This window comes from Brassica napus, chromosome C7 (genome assembly GCF_020379485.1).
Source record: "Brassica napus cultivar Da-Ae chromosome C7, Da-Ae, whole genome shotgun sequence".
Lineage (NCBI taxonomy): Eukaryota > Viridiplantae > Streptophyta > Magnoliopsida > Brassicales > Brassicaceae > Brassica > Brassica napus.
The window spans coordinates 827,042-845,523 of NC_063450.1; the positions used below are offsets into that span (position 1 = coordinate 827,042).

The following is an 18,482-nucleotide window of genomic DNA, read 5'->3' on the forward strand; positions in this document are numbered from 1 at the left end:
AAATCTAGCTCAATTTAATGTCAATGACGTGGAAATAATTTAAGTAAAGATAAAATTAACAACTAATTTACTTATGTTATTATTATTACCACTAAATGCTTCTTATCTTTACCACTAAAGTCTTTTCACTATAATTAACAAAAGTTCTAATTATTAACAATAAAATGAAATTAAATCAATAAATGCATATTATGATAATATTTTTAACAAACATTTCCTTACATTTTTAGAAAACAATTACTACTTTTCTTTTATTATTAAAAATTGAAACCAAGTCACATGTACTTATACTATTGGTTAACTAAGATTTTTATTAAAATCTATCTACGTAAGATTAGATTTCAAGTCAAATTTAATTATGGTATTTTAAGAAATCACATCTAATGTATTTAAAAATATATTTATTCAAAAATGGTATTTATAAAAATGTGAATCTGACGTTTTACGTAGAGTTTTGAGTAAAATAAGCAATAAAGAGCAAAAAAGAGATGTTGACAAAAAAAAAAAAGAGCAAAAAGAGAATTAAATATATCCTGGTTTGGAAAATTTATATTTGACTATTTTAGTTATAGAAAACGAAAACAAAAACAAAAACAAAATAGAGATGATTATTTGTATGAAGCAAGAAGGGTATTTCAGGAATTGATTATTTTTTAATGAGCAATTTATGTTACTAAGAAACAGAGAAGACATTAAAAGAAAAACGAAATTATATGACAAAACCAAACATAAAAAGGGAGGAAGATTTATCATTTCTTCATGACCAATTTATTTCTTCTAAATTTGCTCAAATGCCTTAAGCTCCCTCACATACCCAACTCTATATAAGATTACAGTTTAGATTTTTTTTTTTTTATGTTTGTTTTGCATTCGCTCTCAACTCTCCAGCTTGAGCAAGTGAATGATCCTTTGTTGCTAGAATCATCTCTTTCGCTTAGGGTGAAAAAGGGTTTCTGATTTGATAAATCTCCGGTGAAAATGGTACTCTAATCTTTGGTTTCTTTTGTTTTACACTTCGATTTCAAAGTTTTGATCTTTTTTTCAGTTTCAAACGGCAAAGGCCTAAGATTTTGATACATTTTTTTTGTTTTGTTTTATATATTGGGTTTCAATGTACTTTGCTTCTTCTGGGCTTCAATGTACCTGGAAAAGTAATTGCCCAGTGATGAACATCATAGTGGAAAAGGGTTTCTGATGTTTAAGGTTTTATCATTTGTTGATTTCATTGTGAATATTTTAATTCGCTTTATTCAATTTTTATTTTATTTTATTTTATTTTCTGGGGTCTAGTTCTTGAGCGGTAAGCCTCTTCTAAACTGAATGCTGTTTGTGTCTTCACTTTTCGTTAACTAAATGTTTTTTTTGTCACGATTAAGGATTTTCTTGCTTCTTCAGGTTTCTTCTACAGTTAAAGTTGGCTCCTTCGTTTGGGTGGAAGATCCAGAGGAGGCATGGTTAGATGGAGAAGTTATTGAGGTTAATGGAGATGATATTAAGGTCCGATGTACCTCAGGGAAGATGGTATGTGCTACCAGACTCTAGACACACTTTGACTATGCATAAAGATGGAATCTGTGTATGTTGTTGATTGATGGTGGGCTAGTTTCTCATCTTTTCTTCAGGTGGTTGTCAAAGTTTCAAAGGCATATCCGAAAGATATGGAAGTTCCACCTTCTGGAGTGGCCGACATGACAACGCTAGCATATCTACATGAACCAGGGGTCCTACAGAATCTTAAATCAAGATATTACATAGACGACATTTATGTGAGCTTCCTTTACCTCTCTGTTTTATTTGCTCTGTTAAGACATTTGGACTGAAATTTTGATTTCTTTTTATAGACTTACACAGGAGATATTTTGATTGCGGTGAACCCTTTTAAACAAGTAGAGAACCTTTACAATGACCATATGATTGCACTCTACAAAGGAGCTCCCTTTGGATCATTGATGCCTCATCCGTTTGCAGTTGCGGATGCAGCTTACAGGTACCTTTCATTGAGCTTTGAAGTTTTTTCCTTTTCTATCTTGTTCCATTCATCATAGGTTGTTGCCTGCTTTACATTTTTTTGTTCTTCTTCATGCTTGGGGTGGGTGTAGACAAATGATTAATGAGGGTGTTAGTCAATCAATCTTGGTAAGTGGTGAAAGTGGAGCAGGGAAGACTGAGACTGCTAAAACGCTTATGAAATATCTGGCTAAAATGGGAGGTCGAGCTGTCAATGATCTCTCGACCAGAAGGAGGAGTGTTGAAGATCAAGTTTTGGAGGTATGTAATGGCAATATTTTTTTTTTTTTATTATAGAACTTGTGGATTTGTAAAAGATCATTCTTTGACATGAATTGTTTATGTTCTTTGTGCAGTCAAATCCTGTTTTAGAAGCATTTGGGAATGCAAAGACCGTCAGAAACAACAATTCAAGGTGAGTGGAACCACACAAGTTTCATAACTTTTTTCTTCTTCTAATTCTGGGTATTTGTTGGCTAAATTTTCATCTATATAATAATCTTATTATCATGTTGCAGTCGATTTGGTAAATTCGTGGAGATTCAGTTCGATCAAAGGGGAAGGATATCAGGAGCTGCCATCAAGACTTATTTGTTAGAGAGATCAAGGGTGTGCCAAGTGTCAGATTATGAGAGAAACTATCACTGCTTTTACATGCTTTGTGCTGCACCACCTGAGGTACATATCATATGGCTTTTCTTTCTTGTCCAATATCTCTGAAATTATTGTCCTGTTGTTTCTCATTTACCCTTTGTTATTTGACAGGACACTAGAAAACTTAAGCTAGAGGATCCAACAACATACCGTTATCTGAATCAGTCTCGTTGTATTAAGTTAGAGGGGATGGATGATTCGAAAGAGTATACTAAAACCCGAGAAGCAATGAGCATTGTCGGGATAAGCTCAGAGGAGCAGGTACTTTATTGTTCCCTTCTGCTAGTAAAAAAATGGTGACATATGAGTGTAATTTGATATCACTTTCTTTTCAGGAAGCGATATTTCGAATTTTGGCGGCTATTCTTCATCTAGGTAACATAGAATTTACCAACGGAGAAGAAACAGACTCGTCAGTTCCAAAAGACAAGAAGTCACTGAAGATTGCGGCTGAGCTTTTCATGTAAGTCACTGATGACTTTGAATGATAAAAGAAGCTATTCATGACTCTTTATATTTCGGCAGGTGTGATGAGCAAGCACTGGAAGATTCTCTTTGCAAACGTGTAATGGTGACACCTGAAGAAACACTTTCCAGATGTCTGGATCCTGAATCTGCAGCATTGAGCAGAGATGCTTTGGCAAAATTTTTATACTCAAGATTGTTTGATTGGTATGTGTAGTATCTCCGCGCACATGCTTCTCTTTCTTGTTTCCCAAAATGTTACTTTCCTAACTCTTTGCTTATTGCTCTTTGTAGGATTGTTAACAAGATCAATAATTCAATTGGGCAAGATCCTGACTCGAAAAACATGATCGGAGTGCTTGATATTTATGGATTCGAGAGTTTCAAGACAAACAGGTGCGTATGCAGTAAACCGGTTTAGTAAAATCCTATGGAACAAATGGCTCACATGATGACATGTATCTAACTCTAGGAAGCAATGGATATTATTAAAAGTCACATTTCTTTCTTTTTTTTTTTGATCAGAAAAGTCACATTTCTCAAATGCACTTTTTTGCAGCTTTGAACAATTTTGCATCAATTTGACCAATGAGAAACTTCAGTTCCACTTTAATGAGGTTTGTCTGAATTCTGATCTCTCTTCTGATATATGCCTTATAGTATTGATCCATGATCCTCTTTCCTTGGACAGCACGTCTTAAAAATGGAACAAGATGAGTACAAGAAAGAAGAAATTGAGTGGAACCACATCGATTTCCCAGATAATCGATATGTTTTGGAACTTATTGAGAAGGTAACTAACTAGTTTTACAAGCGAGCTCTTTGTGAATAGCTTCCATTTTAACTCAAACTGGCATGTTCATCACTGTTTTCTCACGTTTCAGAAACCTGGTGGTATAATTGCTCTTCTGGATGAGGCTTGGTAAGCCTAAGAGCTTTCACTTGCTATTAATCCGGGTGTTCTCTCTCTCTGTTTTGATATTGACATTGCATAACTTCATCTTGCAGCATGTTCCCAAGATCAACGCATGAAACATTTTCTCAAAAGATGTATGAAACATTCAAAAAGAACGAGTACTTCCGCAAGCCAAAATTAGCTCGTACTGACTTCACAGTTTGCCACTACGCCGGTGATGTGAGTAGAAAACCTGCTTTAGCTTTCTCAAATTCTAATAACACAATCATGTCCTAAACTACTAAAAGTACTGAGCTTTTTTTTTTGTTTTCAGGTCACTTATCAGACCGAACAGTTTCTGGAAAAGAACAAAGATTATGTTGTTGCTGAGCATCAGGCTCTTCTGGGTGCTTCTAGTTGCACTTTTATTGCAGGTCTATTTCCTCTTCAAATGGAAGATGCTAGCAAACAGTCAAAGTTTTCTTCTGTAGCTTCACAATTTAAGGTAGAATGAGGTTTTTTTCTTTTATTATGTAGACAAATCGTTATCTCAAAATTACTGAAGTCATTATCTTTACCTTATGCAGCAACAATTGGCATTATTGATTGAACGTCTCAGTACTACTGAACCTCGCTATATTCGTTGCGTTAAGCCCAATAATCTTCTGAAGCCTTCTATCTTTGAGAACCAAAATGTCCTGCAACAGCTACGTTGTGGGGTGAGATTCACTTACATTTTTTTTTTGGTTTGCTTGTTAATTTTCCTTGCAAGTTTTAAACTTCTGTATAAGCATTTTTTTACAGGGTATGATGGAGGCAATTGAGATTTGTCGTGCTGGATATCCTACACGAAAACGTTTTGATGAATTCCTGGACAGATTTAGTATCCTAGCTTCTCTTACTTTGGATAAGAGGTTTGAACTCTCTCAACTCAAAGGTTGAAAGCTTACCTAAGGTATTGAAAACTTTCTAACTTTTGGCTTGTTCCTACTAGTTATGATGAGAAAGCAGCCTGCAAGAAACTTCTGGAGGCAGTTGGACTCGAAGGATACCAGGTGCTCATTTGATGAATGCTTGTTTAATTTTATCCTGCTTTAACGTTCTTGTTTTTGAAGATTGGAAAGACGAAGGTTCTCCTCATGGCTGGACAGATGGCTGAGTTAGATGCTCGGAGGACTGAGGTCTTAGGAAGAGCTGCCAGAATTATACAGTGGAAATTCCGCTCCTACCTTGTCATCAAATCTGCAATAAATATGCAGGCTGTGGGCAGAGGTATATGATAATTTAATTATTTATTTAGTTAGAGAACAAATTGGAGTGTTGCATTTACTATTTGCTTTGTTATCCATCATTTTACAGGTCATCTTGCTCGACATAGATTTGAGGACATGCGCAGAAAAGAAGCGGCTGCTTTGAAGATCCAGAGAGCTTTGCGGATCTACCTTGAGAGGCGTACTTACATAGAAGCTATTGTTACAGTTCAGTCATGTTTGCGCGGCATGGCTGCTCGCAATGCACTACGAAAGAAGACCAAGGCCACACTTGTTATTCAGGTGGCTTACTCTGCTCTTCTTTTCATCTTTGAGCTTTGCACGCTTTTCTCATCCCTCCATATTTCCCTTAGACTCTTGAGTCTAATTTTTCATTACATATATACCAGATTCATTGCCGTAGATTCCTGGCCGAGACGCACTACAAGAAGCTGAAGAAAGCAGCGGTTACTACACAAAGTGCATGGAGAGCAAGGCTAGCCCGTAAAGAACTGCGAGAGCTTAAGATGGTGAGCCTTATTTCCTTTGATATTTCCAGTTCTAAGCATTTCACATGGAAGATGAGCTTAAATAATGTGGTTAGATGAGTTTAGATCATGGAGCTAGCATCTGGAAATTGGCCTTTTTAATGATTGTTCTGAACAAAATGAAAAACTGCTGCAATGACGTCTTCATATTTTTCTGCAGGCTGCAAAAGAAACTGGAGCCCTACAAGCTGCCAAGAGCAAGCTTGAGGAGCAAGTGGAAGATCTCAAGTTGACACTGGAGCTAGAGAAACGCATGAGGGTAAGATTATACATACATCCTCGAACGTTGTCCTCTTTCTAAAAATAGTTCTCTGGACACTGGCAACAGATTCTTCACCTGCTATTGTGGCTTTTGACGTTGTAGGTGGACGTGGAAGAAAGTAAAACACAAGAAAATGCGAAACTGCAATTGGCATTGCAGGAAGTACAAGACCAGCTCAAGGAAACCAAAGTGTCTCTCTTAAAGGAAGTGGAAGCTGCGAAAAAGACTGCAGAAATGGTTACTGTGGTAAAGGAGGTTCCTATTGTTGACACTGAGCTAGTGGAGAAACTCAAGAGTGAAAACGAAAACCTCAAGGTATGGAATTTGCGCTATTCTTTTCTATTTTTGGAATATCAAAGCTGTAGAAAACCAAAGCAATGTTTGGAACTTCATTTCTCTTTCATATGCAGTCCATGGTAACTTCGCTGGAGCAGAAGATAGATGAAACAGAGAAAAAATTCAAGGAGACGACCAAAATTAGCGAGGAGAGACTGAAGCAGGTTTTAGAAGCTGAAAGCAAGGCTTTGGAAGCTGAAAGCAAAATCGTTGATTTGAAGACAGCCATGGACAAGTATGCACTATTAGCCTCTTAGCTATTGAATTTCCACAGAGATTTTTAGGTTTCCATACCTCACTGACAGTCAATATATAAGCTTTTTCTTCATTTGCAGACTCCAAAAGATGTTAGAGGATGTAAAAAACGAAAATCAAGTTTTGAAGCAATCTGTCTCAAGCACACCTGTTGAGACAGCATCAGAAACTTTCCCTTCTACTCCAGTAAAGGTAGACATATCTAGAGAAATATTTGAAATGACTCTCTCAATCTATCATCCTAATTAGCTATTGTTGGCGCAGAACCTGCAAAATGTCCACCATCCTAGCGAAGAAAATGCGTCTCTGCAGGGAAATATGTTTACCACACCAGCAAGGATTCAAGGACCGAGGGGATCCCGTTTTGATCCTCGACATGTATGTTGTTTAGTTAAATTATGTGCTTCCAGTCTTTGGTTGAAGAGAGATTGAATTTGACTCTTTTTCTTGGTACAGGAGGATGTGGATGCCCTGATCAACTGTGTCACAAAAAGTGTTGGATTCAGTCAGGGGAAGCCTGTAGCGGCATTTACCATCTACAGATGTCTTCTTCATTGGAAGTCTTTTGAAGCAGAAAGAACCAATTTGTTTGATCGTCTTGTTCAAATGATTGGTTCTGCTATTAAGAATGAAGAAGAAGAAGAAAACGCTAGTTTGGCATATTGGTTATCCAATACATCGACCTTACTGTTCATGCTCCAACAAAGCTTGAAATCTGGTGGAACCGGGGATAATACTCCACTTCGAAACTCACCTTCCTTGGTCTGGTGGATGACCAAGGTACATAATATAATCATCTTCGTTTTTTGTTTTATCTTCCTCCCAAAAAACTAAAAAAAACAATTCTTACCGTTTTATTTTACCAGGGTTTCCGTTCTCCAGCGGCTGAAGCGATTAGGCCGGTTGATGCCAAGGTTCCAGCTCTGCATTTCAAGCAGCAGCTTGCAGCCTATGTTGAAAACATTATTGGGATTATCTGGGATAACCTGAAAACGGAGCTGAACACTTTCCTTACTCTCTGCATCCAGGTGCTTATGATCAACAATGCTTCTCTACTTTTTTTTCATCGTGCCTTTCTATGTATATGTTGTGAGGCTGACATGAGAGAATCTCTCTCTCTCTAGGCACCAATTACGTTTAAGGGGAATGAACTGATATCTGATAGCACTGCTAAACACTGGGAAGGGATTACTGAAGCCTTAAATGCACTGCTAACCACACTTAAAGATAACTTTGTATGTGAAACTCTTTTCCACTCTTATCAAAATTTTGACCCGGGTACAAAAAGTTTCCGGCTCTGCCACTACTCTGTAATATGTCAAGAGATTCTTATTTAGCTTATTGTTGTTACAGGTTCCTCCGGTTCTTATCCAGACTATATTCTCTCAGGCTTTCTCACTCATCAATGTCCAACTGTTTAACAGGTGAGAGATTGTTTATTTGTTATTGTGGAATATGAATCTTTATTATAAGCAGACTTTGACCCGACGAGATAACTGTTCTGATCTGCAGCCTTGTCACCCGACGAGATAACTGTTCATTTATCAATGGAGAATATGCAAAATCTGGTTTAGATAAGTTAGAGAAATGGTGCTCCGAAACAAATGAAGAGGTATTAGTTTCCTTTTTCTTATTTTGTTGTTGTCAATAAACACAGTGTCTCACCTATGCGACTTGCCTTTGATAGTATGCTGGCTCATCGTGGGATGTACTAAAACATACCAGACAAGCTGTTGGATTCCTGGTATGTTCTAAACTTGTTTTGAATCTGAGAAATATCCTCTAAGCAAATCACTTTAAATTTACTTGGATCTAACATCAACAGCTCATCCACAAGAAAGATAGAATCTCATACGAAGATATTGCAAATGATCTGTGTCCAGTAAGTCTCTCTATCAACCAACTCATTTGTTGAACTTTGAGTTTTGTGGTTATGCGTGACACCATTTTTTTCCTTGACTCAGATCCTTAGCATACAGCAGCATTTCAGACTGTGTACTCTGTACAAGGATGAAATCTACAACACAGAAAGTGTTGATCAAAAGGTAAGCTTTCTGAGGAAATACTGCTCTATTTTTTTAAATTCTTTGTCTCTTGTAGTTTTGATCTTCTGATGATCGATCAATCAGGTGATCGAAAGCATGGAAAAAGTTATGATACTGATAGACATCAGCGACTTCTTGTTAAAAGATGATTCTAGGTAAGTATCTATCTTCTTACTGTAAATATAGTAGGAATAGGAAACTCTGATATCGTTTGCTGCTTATGAATATCAAATACCGATGACCTTGACTAAACAAATACCGTTTCCTTTTGGGCTCCTGCAGCAACAGCATGTCCATGTTGATCGATGACTTATCAAGTTCGATGCAAGATAAGGACTTTTCCCAAGTGAAACCTGCCGAGGAACTTGTGGAGAACCCATCTTTCGTTTTCTTGCAGTAGTGCAAGTCATAGAAACCAAAACTGCCCCCTTCAACAAAAAAATATAGGAGGAAGAATCTCAGAGATAATGGCTGAAGAATTTTTTAAGATTCGCCAGTTTGTTTATTTGTTTCTCATTACATATCTCTCTCTAGTTATCCCAGAGAGCTTAATTATATAACTTGTTTTGCTGGGAGAAAACAAAAGACATGGTCAGTTCTTGTTGGTGTTGTGCAGTTTTTCTTATCTATTTTCCTTTTTTATCTAATTTTATAAGTTTTATTTCAGTTTTTTTTCCCAAATTGAAATTTATTCATAAGCGAACCGCGATTGTTTAATACATAAGTTGGCGGATACAAAATCTCCATAGACAGTAGCCCAAAGAACAGGCAGCTAAAACCCACACCAGGTCACCTTTCGAACATAACCTTAACAAGGCAAGGAAACTAGACCATTCACTAGGATAAACTAAAAATAGTATCACTAGAACATACGACAAACCAGTGCAAGAGACTTCCCAAGTAGCAGGTAGTAGCAGGTAAGAATGATCTGGATAAATCGATGCTGCCCTCGACACGCCATACGAAACAATCCACTGGTAGAACCCAAAGACACCGATGCGCCTTCTCAAACTCGGATCTATCGCTGCCGCCTATGCCCTGCCAAACGATACCATTCCCACTCAAAACTAAGAAACAAGGCTTCACAACCCGACAAGACAGATCGCTTCAAGATCCTCAAAACTTTCGGATACGGCTTGAACGCACTCTATGACGTCCACTTAACACCTAAATAGAAGTCCACCATAAACCTTCACACAAACAAGCCTCGGCGATTGGAACCCCAAACCAAATACAAACATTAACCACCAAACCGACGAGAGATCACTGGTACCACCACAAGAAGAGGAGAAACCTACAACTGAAACTGTCAAACACAAGACGGAATTAAACAAGATTTAGCTCAAACGAAAGAGGAGGAGCAGATCCTCCCTCACGTAGCAGCGGTGAGAAGCACATCCAACCACGGAGGGAGATCGGTGGCTATGGAGTTTTTCTTCTTCTTATCGTTTTGATGAAAGAGAAAAGATGAGTTTGTGATTTGAGTTTTATTTCAGTTCTAATATTATTTATTATTGTAGTTAAATATTAGCAATTCCAAAGCAAAAATAATTTATGTTCTCAAAAATAGATTTATGCTCAAATAAGCTTTGAAGGAAGGTAATCATCGCTCATCAGAGCTTTATTTTGAAAGAAAGTAAATAAAAAAATAGAAAAAAGTTTAAGGTTGGCTCATAAATGTTGAAGGAGGAGAGCTGCAATTCTCTTGGTCACATTCACCAATGACACAAGTAGGAATATTTCTTCAAATCTACTTGCTTAAAAATCGTATTTGCATGGGCTTATGGACTTGTCATTAGTCAATACAATGGACTTCGTCAGATCATTAGTTATGCACCAGTAGTTATGGTTATGTTTGGGTCTGAGAAGATGTCGTCTCTATTCTCCACCCATATGGTATATAGTTTGTACAAAAAAGTATGCTTTTAGTAGAAAAAAAATCAATGATATTTTTGTTGTTGTAAATTGACATGCATTTAGCTGTGTACTTATATTATTTGTGCTCTTTTTCTCTATTGAATTAATTGAAAGTTGAAAAAAAAAAAAAGAGTTTGTTGAAATCTATATATCTATATCTATATCTATATATATATCTATATAAATATGTTTGTTTCCCTTCTACGCTGTCCGGATGCCACGTCATTAATTTGTGTGTCTGTGTGCTGACACGTGTCCCACATCCAAAAGGCAACTCTTCAACATTTGGGTACGAGACGATCAATCTTCCTCAAGGTTTCTGAAACTGAGTGCGTTATGGATTCGTACAGTTCTTCAATGCTTTGTTTGCAATGGCGAGGATCTGTGATATCATGTATAAAAAAGTCAGTATTTCTCTTCTGAAGATCACGATCTCTTCATCGGACCTGAAATCAATCCACCGTCTCTCACCTGCGATCATTGCATGAAGACGGAGTCGTTGCCGTGACGTTCGATATTCACTTCACCACCTCTGGTCAATCAAGACGTGATGGTTTAGGGGTGCATTTCAATCAACTTAATTATGCTTCTGCTCCTTACCTCCGTTGCCAAAACTGTAAAGGAAATCTTCTGCGTTTTTAGGGGCAAGCAGCAACGGATTAGCGATAGTCCTCCTGATCCAATCAAGCTTACCTTCACTTCATCCTACAAACGGTTTCTCATCTCTCTTAATTTAGATGGATAGGTGAAAACATCAAATCTCATCATTCATACTGCTGATCACAAAAAAAGCTCCCATTCTGTTTATTCTGTTGTAAAGGAGACTTTATGAAACAATTTTATATGCAGAAACCGTTTGGCGTGTAAGTATATTGAAGAATGGGTAAACTATTAAAGAGGTGACGGAGAAGTTCGTTGAGAGATACACTAACATTAAATTTCTGCAAGGCTATGGCTTGACTGAGACGGCGGCTATAGTTGCTTCTATGTTTACTAAAGAGGAGACTGAGAGGTACGGATCCTCTGGTTTGCTTGCTCCGAACATGGATGGTAAGATTGTGGATCCGGATACGGGTCGGGTCTTGGGGGTGCATCGAACCGCGGAGCTCTGGCTCCGGAGTCCTACCGTGATGAAATGTGATTGGTTCTTCTCGAAAAGGTGTTTTTGTTTTTGGTATGAAACTGTTTTGAGTTGTTTTTAAAAGGTTATTTTAAGAACGAGGAAGCTACTGCATCTACTATTGATTCATAAGGATAGTTGAAGACTGGAGATTTGTGTTACATTGACGGTGAAGGTTTTGTCTTTGTTGTTGATAGATCAAATGCAATGGTTATCAGGTAATAAACACAAATCTTTCTTCATGTGTGGATCATCTTTTGTAAAGTTTGTGTGTTTTGGTAATGGTTTAAAATGTTTGTTAGGTTGCTCCAGCTGAGCTTGAAGCATTGTTGTTTGCTCATCCAGAGATTGCTGATGCATCAGTAATACCGTAAGGACTTTTTCTTTTAACATGATAGAGATTGCTAAATTCTTCTCTTTTTAATGACCTTTTTTTCTGTAGCTATTTACTTTTTCTTTCTTATGTTTTTTGAAGTATCCCTGACTTGAAACCTGGGCAATATCCAATGGCATATATCGCAAGAACAGCTGGAAGTAACTTATCCGAAAAATCCCTCTGGCAAAATTTTAAGAAGAGAACTTATAAATCTCACAAACTCGAAGCTCTAGCAAACCACTCTATCTTACATTTCACCGTTAGTTAACTCATTTATTTGGTTAACCGATTATTTATTTCTCTTACATAAATCTCTGTCAAAACTGAATATTGATTTTGCTCAGCCTGTGAGTTCTCACCTCTCCCTGTGTCGACGTGTTCCTCTTCTTGGTGTCTCTGTTTCTCATATCTGCTATTGTTGATTTTGTCTAAAAGCAGCAGGTCTATTCTAAGTTGCTGCGTCCAAGTTTCGTTACGGTCCGAGCCATGTCAGAGTCTCAGACAGCTCTAAAGAATCAGCCACAGTCCTCGGCCTCCTCTGGTTTGTATTTGTGTTAACCTGCAAGTTCATATTCAGAGATTGATTTCAATTATATTCTGTTTACAATAAGGTTTTTAATGTAACATGGATGTGTGTACATCAGGGAAGAAGCAAGCTTTGATATCTTTATCTGACAAGTAGGATTTAGCTACTCTTGGCAACGGTCTTCAAGATCGGGTATGTTTTATTTCATAATTTTTAGTTATGTTTCTGTTCTAATAAGTGTTTATGGATTGAAAAATGATTCCTTTTTTTCATTGTTTCTACTGGAGGAACTGCCTCTACCTTGGAGAATGCTGGAGTCTCTGTCACTTACAAAGTGGAGACGCTTACTCATTTCCTGAAATGGCAAGTTTCATTCTTTAGCTGGTGGTAATGATTAAGCAGTTGAGTTTGGTATATTAAGCTTACCTCTCATTTTGTTTTTTTTTTTCCTTCGCAGAAAAGCAGCTTGATGGCCGTGTGAAGAGTTTGCACCCAAACATACACGGTGGTATCCTCGCTAGAAGAGATGTGGAGCATCATATGGAAGCTCTTAATGAGCATGGCATTAGTGAGTTTGGACATTTGATTAGCCTTTTATTTTCTAAGGTTGAGACAAGTTAATATGTAGTACTCCTTCGTGTTAAATAGCATCATTTTGCTTTGTATTGAATGACAGGTACATTTGATGGAAATTTATTGTGGAACCGAACTATTCCTCCGCCATCTCCAATAAGACCTGAAAGATTGGATGTTTCAGATAATCCAACGGCAAAACAAACCCCCTGCCTTCTCTGTTGTACACAGAGAAGTGTCCTTTCTTACACTGCCTCCACTTCTCCATCATATTGGTGAGTTTAAGACTCTTGCAAGATCCTTTCTTCATATGTTTCGACTCTGATGTCTCTGCTCTTTGATCTGTTACTAACATAATACCGTTGTGTATACTATTTGTTAGACTGTTACTGTCTGAAGCTATACCTTCCTCTCTCTCCATGTATACTACAAAACGTGATTAGTGTTTGTGAAAATATCTCGAACAAAAATTATGATTCTTAAATAACTAATAAAAAGAATATGATTTTTTTTAAAAAAATAATTCAATAACATAAAAATAATTCTGAAAATGAGAATTTATTTTACAATAACAAATAATCCGCGTGAAACACAAGAAATACGAGAAACTAAAAAAATATTATGAAAATGGAATAAGTCACATAATTTTAAAAGATTTTTAACAATTAATTGAGAAAAATATAATAAAATAGAACTAAAAGAATTAATTATAAAAATAAATGAAAATTGTAATTATATAATAACACATTAAAGAAACCATATGCAAATAAATGTAGTAACTTCATGAATTTAAAAGAGAGTTTCAATACAACTAATTTAATACTGATATGAAAATATTTTTTTTTTTAATTATAAATTTTAAATTGAAAATTAATAAAAACGACAAGATATAAGAGTATAAATGAAAGTAGAAAATATAAAATAAACCAATCAAAATATTTATATTACCAAAATAAAGAAGAACACATTTCTATCGAAATCATCTCAACCATCAACGTATAAATTTACTTAATTTCAAAAAATAGTGAAAATTCATAATAAAACCCTATAAAATAAAGTAAGCACAAAAATAATTATTCAACCCACATATATCCAAACTTTCTCAAATAAGAACAACTATTAAACTAATTATACATACTTAACCAACGTGTTTTTCTTTGCTTTTAATTTTAGTTGTAATATAAAGAATTTAAAATATCCCAAAACCGTTCAGTTCAGATGAATGGCTCTAAAAGTCAGTGTATGAGATTAAGTAAGAAAATATTTACTTAATCTATACATGAATTATTATTAGAAAAAAAAACAAATAATTTTGACTTTGAAACAAAACTACCACAAGACTAAAACATCTTCACATATTAGCAAACAACAACTATGGTGAGGTAACTATCTTTATGCCATAATTTTGTTATGCACATGAGAACACGAGGAATGCATGAAATTTATGGATCGTCATGCAAAAAAACATGTCTCGGGCGGATGTTGAGATAGATCAAACGTTCCTTATGCAGTGTTTCTATATTGAAAAAGAAGTGTTATGAAACTAATATGATCTTTACAATGCCACCACATCTCAATAATCTCGAAAAATGATATATTGATTGTTATTACTATAAACAAATGGAGAAGTTCTTAGTGTTGGTTTTACGGTGATTGACAAGTGTCTACACTCATCGGCCACTACTCAGTTTTCACACTTTCCAGTTTCAATGTGTTCTTATTTTGATTAGCTTTGCACTAATACCTTCTTCTCATTTAATTTAACATTTTCCTTTTAATAAGAAATGCAACTTCAAATAATCACCACTTTCGTTCCAATAGCATGTCGAAAATCTATGATTTCAACATAAATGATAACTTTTATAACATACATAAAAAATTATCCACAACCAAATTCTTCACAGCCTAAATATTACAAATCACAAATAACATACCAAATACAAAATCAATTTTTTTGTAAAATGAAACAACATGAAGACATTTGAAGCCCTCATAACAGAACAATGTCACAAGTCTTTAAAACAACTATTGCAAACAATCAAAATATATTTTATCAAATATAATTCTTCTTCACCTAAAATTTTCTAAAAGACAAAAATTATTATCATATACATCTATTGCTAATGTAAACCAAAAACACAATTCACAAAATTATACAAAAAATAATAACCTAAATTACAAGTAAAATATATTCCGCCCGTAAGGCGGCCGAAAGTAGTCATGCACATAAAGAATGTTGTTCTTAGAAGAAAAGTATAAACTTAATGGGCTCAAATTAAAGCGAGCCGTAATATAGGCAGGCCTTTAAAAGGCCTAAACATCGAAGTGTCTGGAGTATATAGCTGCTATTACCAGGCAAATGTTGTTCCTTTATGTCTCATCTTCTTTTTGCTTCCTATCTCGATCGGTAATAAGTGATTTAGGGTGTCTGCGTCACGGGAAAATATCTGAATCTCCGCCTTTTTGGTTCGATTCAGATTCTGTGGTCTTTTTTTTCGTGTTTTGATTTTTTTTTTAAATTTTCACACAGAATCCTAGAAACCCTAATTTTGATACATTAGGTATAGAACCTTGTCGAATATACATCAAAAAAGAAGAAGTTTGTGTTGTCCTTTTTGGATTGGATTGGATTTGATTTGATCGAAGAAGATGCCTCCAAAGCAACAACCAAAGGCTGATTTGGCGAAAAAGCAGAAGCAAGTGGAAGACAAAACTTTTGGTCTGAAAAACAAGAACAAGAGCAAGAACGTACAGAAGTATGTCCAGAGTCTCAAGCAATCTGTTCAGCCTAAACCCGACGCATCTAAAGTTGCAGCCAAGGTAACGAACAAATCATTCCTTGAATCTATTTTAATATTCTGATGAAATTGGGATTCTGAGTTTCTTGATGCTTTGGAGTTAGAGAGATAGTTTGTTGCTGTAGCAGTCAGTTCTTTCTTCGATTAAGCTCTTACCAAAAGAAAATGGTTTTTTTTTTGTTTGTTGAGGGCAGAAAAAGAAAGAGGAAGAGAAAGCCAGAGAACAGGAGTTGAATGAGTTGTTCAAGGTTGCCATTAGTCAGCCTAAAGTTCCTGTAGGTAATGTTTTGTTTTTGTTTTTCCATTAACTAAATGCTCTGATATAAAGTTTCAGTCTTCCCTGTGTTGTTTCGATGTATTTATAGAATTTGGTGGTTGTTTTTGGCAGGTGTGGATCCAAAGTCAATCCTGTGTGAGTTTTTCAAGGCAGGGCAGTGTCAGAAGGGATTCAAGTGCAAATTCTCTCATGATTTGAACATTCAGAGGAAGGGTGAGAAGATCGATATTTACAGCGATAAGCGTGATGAAGGTAAACCCACCACAAGTGCAGCAACAAAGTGCCCTTTTATTTACATCCCTTCTGTTCTTGATTAACGATGGTCTTATGTTAATTTTTTTTTTTAATATTTGTTTTAAGATGGAGATATGGAGGAGTGGGATCAAGAGACCCTTGAAAAGGTTGTGGAGTCGAAGAAAAATGAATATAACCAGAATAAGCCAACTGATATTGTAAGTGCTTTCTTCTTTCTCTCGCTGTATCTCAAAACTTGTTATTGGCTACCTTTTGGGACATGTTGATTGAGGGCTTCTGGTTTTGTAATATATAATAGTTTCTCTTGTACAAATATTCAGCCATAATCTAAGATTATGCAAAGTGTGATGCGTTAGTGTCGTTAGTTTTATCTGATATTGGGGTTTATGTTCACCTATGCTGACTTTGCTAATAGCATGGTTCATCTTAGGAGCTATTTGGTTCCTACACGATCTTTTTTCCTTCCGTTGTTCCTTATTGCTTTCTCCTCACTTGGATCATGCTTCACCATAACTCATGCTTCTGGTGATGGTAGTGATTTAAACGACATGTTTATCATGATGATGTGACTGTTTCTTAACATTACAATTAGCTAATTTTATACTAAGAGAAGTAATTATTTCTAAAACATCTTGGATCCTAAATAAATTATAGGTATGCAAGTATTTTCTGGACGCGGTGGAAAAGAAACAGTATGGGTGGTTCTGGGCTTGCCCCAATGGTGGCAAAGAGTGTCACTACAGACACGCTCTTCCACCTGGGTATATCCTTAAATCTCAAATGAAGGCCCTCTTGGAAGAGGAGTCACAAAAGATGCCAGTCGAAGAAGAAATCGAAAATGAGGTTTAGTACCCTCTTCTTCCAGCTTTTCCCAATCTGCTCATAGCTGCTAGGTCTCTGAAGTTTTGATTCTTGTTCTAAATTGTTGCAGCGTGCAAAACTGAAAACCGCAACACAAATGACACCTGCGCTATTCATGGAATGGAAGAGGAAGAAGATAGCTGAGAGAGATGCAGGTCTGGCTGCTTCTCAGGCCGAGAGAGCTAAGAACGACCGTATGAGGTAAATCCACCATTCATCACTTTCGATTGTTTTGTTCCTGGTAAGCTGAGCTGATTCATTGTGTGTGTGATGTCAGTGGTCGGGAGCTGTTTCTGTCGAATGCAAGCTTGTTTGTGGACGATGCTGAGGCTTTTGAAGAATACGAGAGGGAAAAAGAAGAGGAAGAGATTGAACAGAAGGTTAACTCTCTCTCTCTCTCTCTCTTTCTCACACTCATCATTCAATAAACCAACCAAGTCATGTTAATGGAGTTTTTGTTTCTCAGGCAAAGAGCAAAGAAACAGAGGCAGGGACAAGCAGGACTAGTGGTGATGCTGCTGAACAGAGTTCAAAAGAAGTGGACGAAGATGACGACGATGATGATGATTTGGACATGGATGAGCTTGATGAACTGGAAGTAAGCTTGTCGAAGACATCAATCCAGATTCGTGAGCCAAACAGTGAAGGATCATCATCTTGAGATGAAAATTAATATGTGAGAGGTGGAAGAGAGGAAAGCACATGTTTTACTCTTGTGTACTTTTGATATGTTTGGATTTTACAGACTCACAAAAACCTATTTTGCAGGTGTTTGTTATTGGAAGTATTTCCCTTGCCTTTCATTAACGTGATTACAATGTTTAAATACACAAAGTGGTTTCGTTAGTTACACTTTACAAAGGGATATTTATCTAATAAGTTAGGCTTCTTCAAGAATATCGGTTGAACCATTGGCATATTCTTTCAGTGTTTGAATAAACTTGTTACTCTTAAATAATGTCTCATCAAGGACTGGTAACCAGTGTTCTTTTTTTTTCTTTTCTTTTGGTTCTTTGCTCTTAATTTTTGTGTATGTAGTAATATCTTCTGTGAGAGGCTCAC

General features: G+C 36.2%; 2 protein-coding genes and 1 long non-coding RNA gene across 8 annotated transcripts; all 3 read left to right on the forward strand.

Moving 5' to 3' along the window:
- Positions 1 to 705: 705 nt before the first annotated feature.
- On the forward strand, positions 706 to 9,383 carry LOC106387350 (myosin-13). 5 transcript variants are annotated; one of them, XM_022710902.2, is made up of 37 exons: positions 706 to 981; positions 1,396 to 1,521; positions 1,604 to 1,766; positions 1,842 to 1,987; positions 2,100 to 2,268; positions 2,364 to 2,422; positions 2,526 to 2,685; positions 2,773 to 2,922; positions 2,997 to 3,124; positions 3,187 to 3,333; positions 3,421 to 3,522; positions 3,686 to 3,743; positions 3,818 to 3,919; positions 4,011 to 4,048; positions 4,135 to 4,261; positions 4,356 to 4,526; positions 4,609 to 4,740; positions 4,826 to 4,935; positions 5,016 to 5,076; positions 5,137 to 5,293; positions 5,381 to 5,574; positions 5,682 to 5,801; positions 5,980 to 6,078; positions 6,184 to 6,396; positions 6,492 to 6,652; positions 6,735 to 6,864; positions 6,937 to 7,050; positions 7,129 to 7,452; positions 7,539 to 7,700; positions 7,797 to 7,907; positions 8,026 to 8,096; positions 8,185 to 8,284; positions 8,360 to 8,416; positions 8,498 to 8,554; positions 8,637 to 8,717; positions 8,802 to 8,872; positions 9,000 to 9,383. In XM_022710902.2, exons 2-37 carry the CDS (start codon positions 1,460 to 1,462, stop codon positions 9,115 to 9,117), a joined length of 4,425 nt encoding a protein of 1,474 aa, XP_022566623.1. In that variant the 5' UTR covers positions 706 to 981; positions 1,396 to 1,459; the 3' UTR covers positions 9,118 to 9,383. The 5 variants fall into 5 exon arrangements, with proteins under 5 accessions (XP_022566623.1, XP_048620436.1, XP_013682643.1 ...); XM_048764479.1 differs by having other exon boundaries at positions 1,623 to 1,766; positions 5,173 to 5,293; XM_013827189.3 differs by having other exon boundaries at positions 708 to 981; positions 1,623 to 1,766; positions 6,753 to 6,864.
- Positions 9,384 to 10,647: 1,264 nt separating this feature from the next.
- On the forward strand, positions 10,648 to 14,010 carry LOC125590728. Of its 2 annotated transcripts, XR_007326732.1 has the most exons (4): positions 10,648 to 12,124; positions 12,230 to 12,671; positions 12,775 to 13,224; positions 13,333 to 14,010. It is a non-coding gene; the product is annotated as an uncharacterized LOC125590728 (long non-coding RNA). The 2 variants fall into 2 exon arrangements; XR_007326731.1 differs by having other exon boundaries at positions 10,648 to 12,671.
- A 1,592-nt stretch (positions 14,011 to 15,602) lies between these two features.
- LOC106387352 (zinc finger CCCH domain-containing protein 21) lies at positions 15,603 to 18,223 on the forward strand. The gene is made up of 8 exons (XM_013827192.3): positions 15,603 to 16,049; positions 16,222 to 16,306; positions 16,416 to 16,556; positions 16,665 to 16,756; positions 17,214 to 17,402; positions 17,491 to 17,621; positions 17,698 to 17,800; positions 17,887 to 18,223. Exons 1-8 carry the CDS (start codon positions 15,879 to 15,881, stop codon positions 18,079 to 18,081), a joined length of 1,107 nt encoding a protein of 368 aa, XP_013682646.1. The 5' UTR covers positions 15,603 to 15,878; the 3' UTR covers positions 18,082 to 18,223.
- Positions 18,224 to 18,482: the final 259 nt, after the last annotated feature.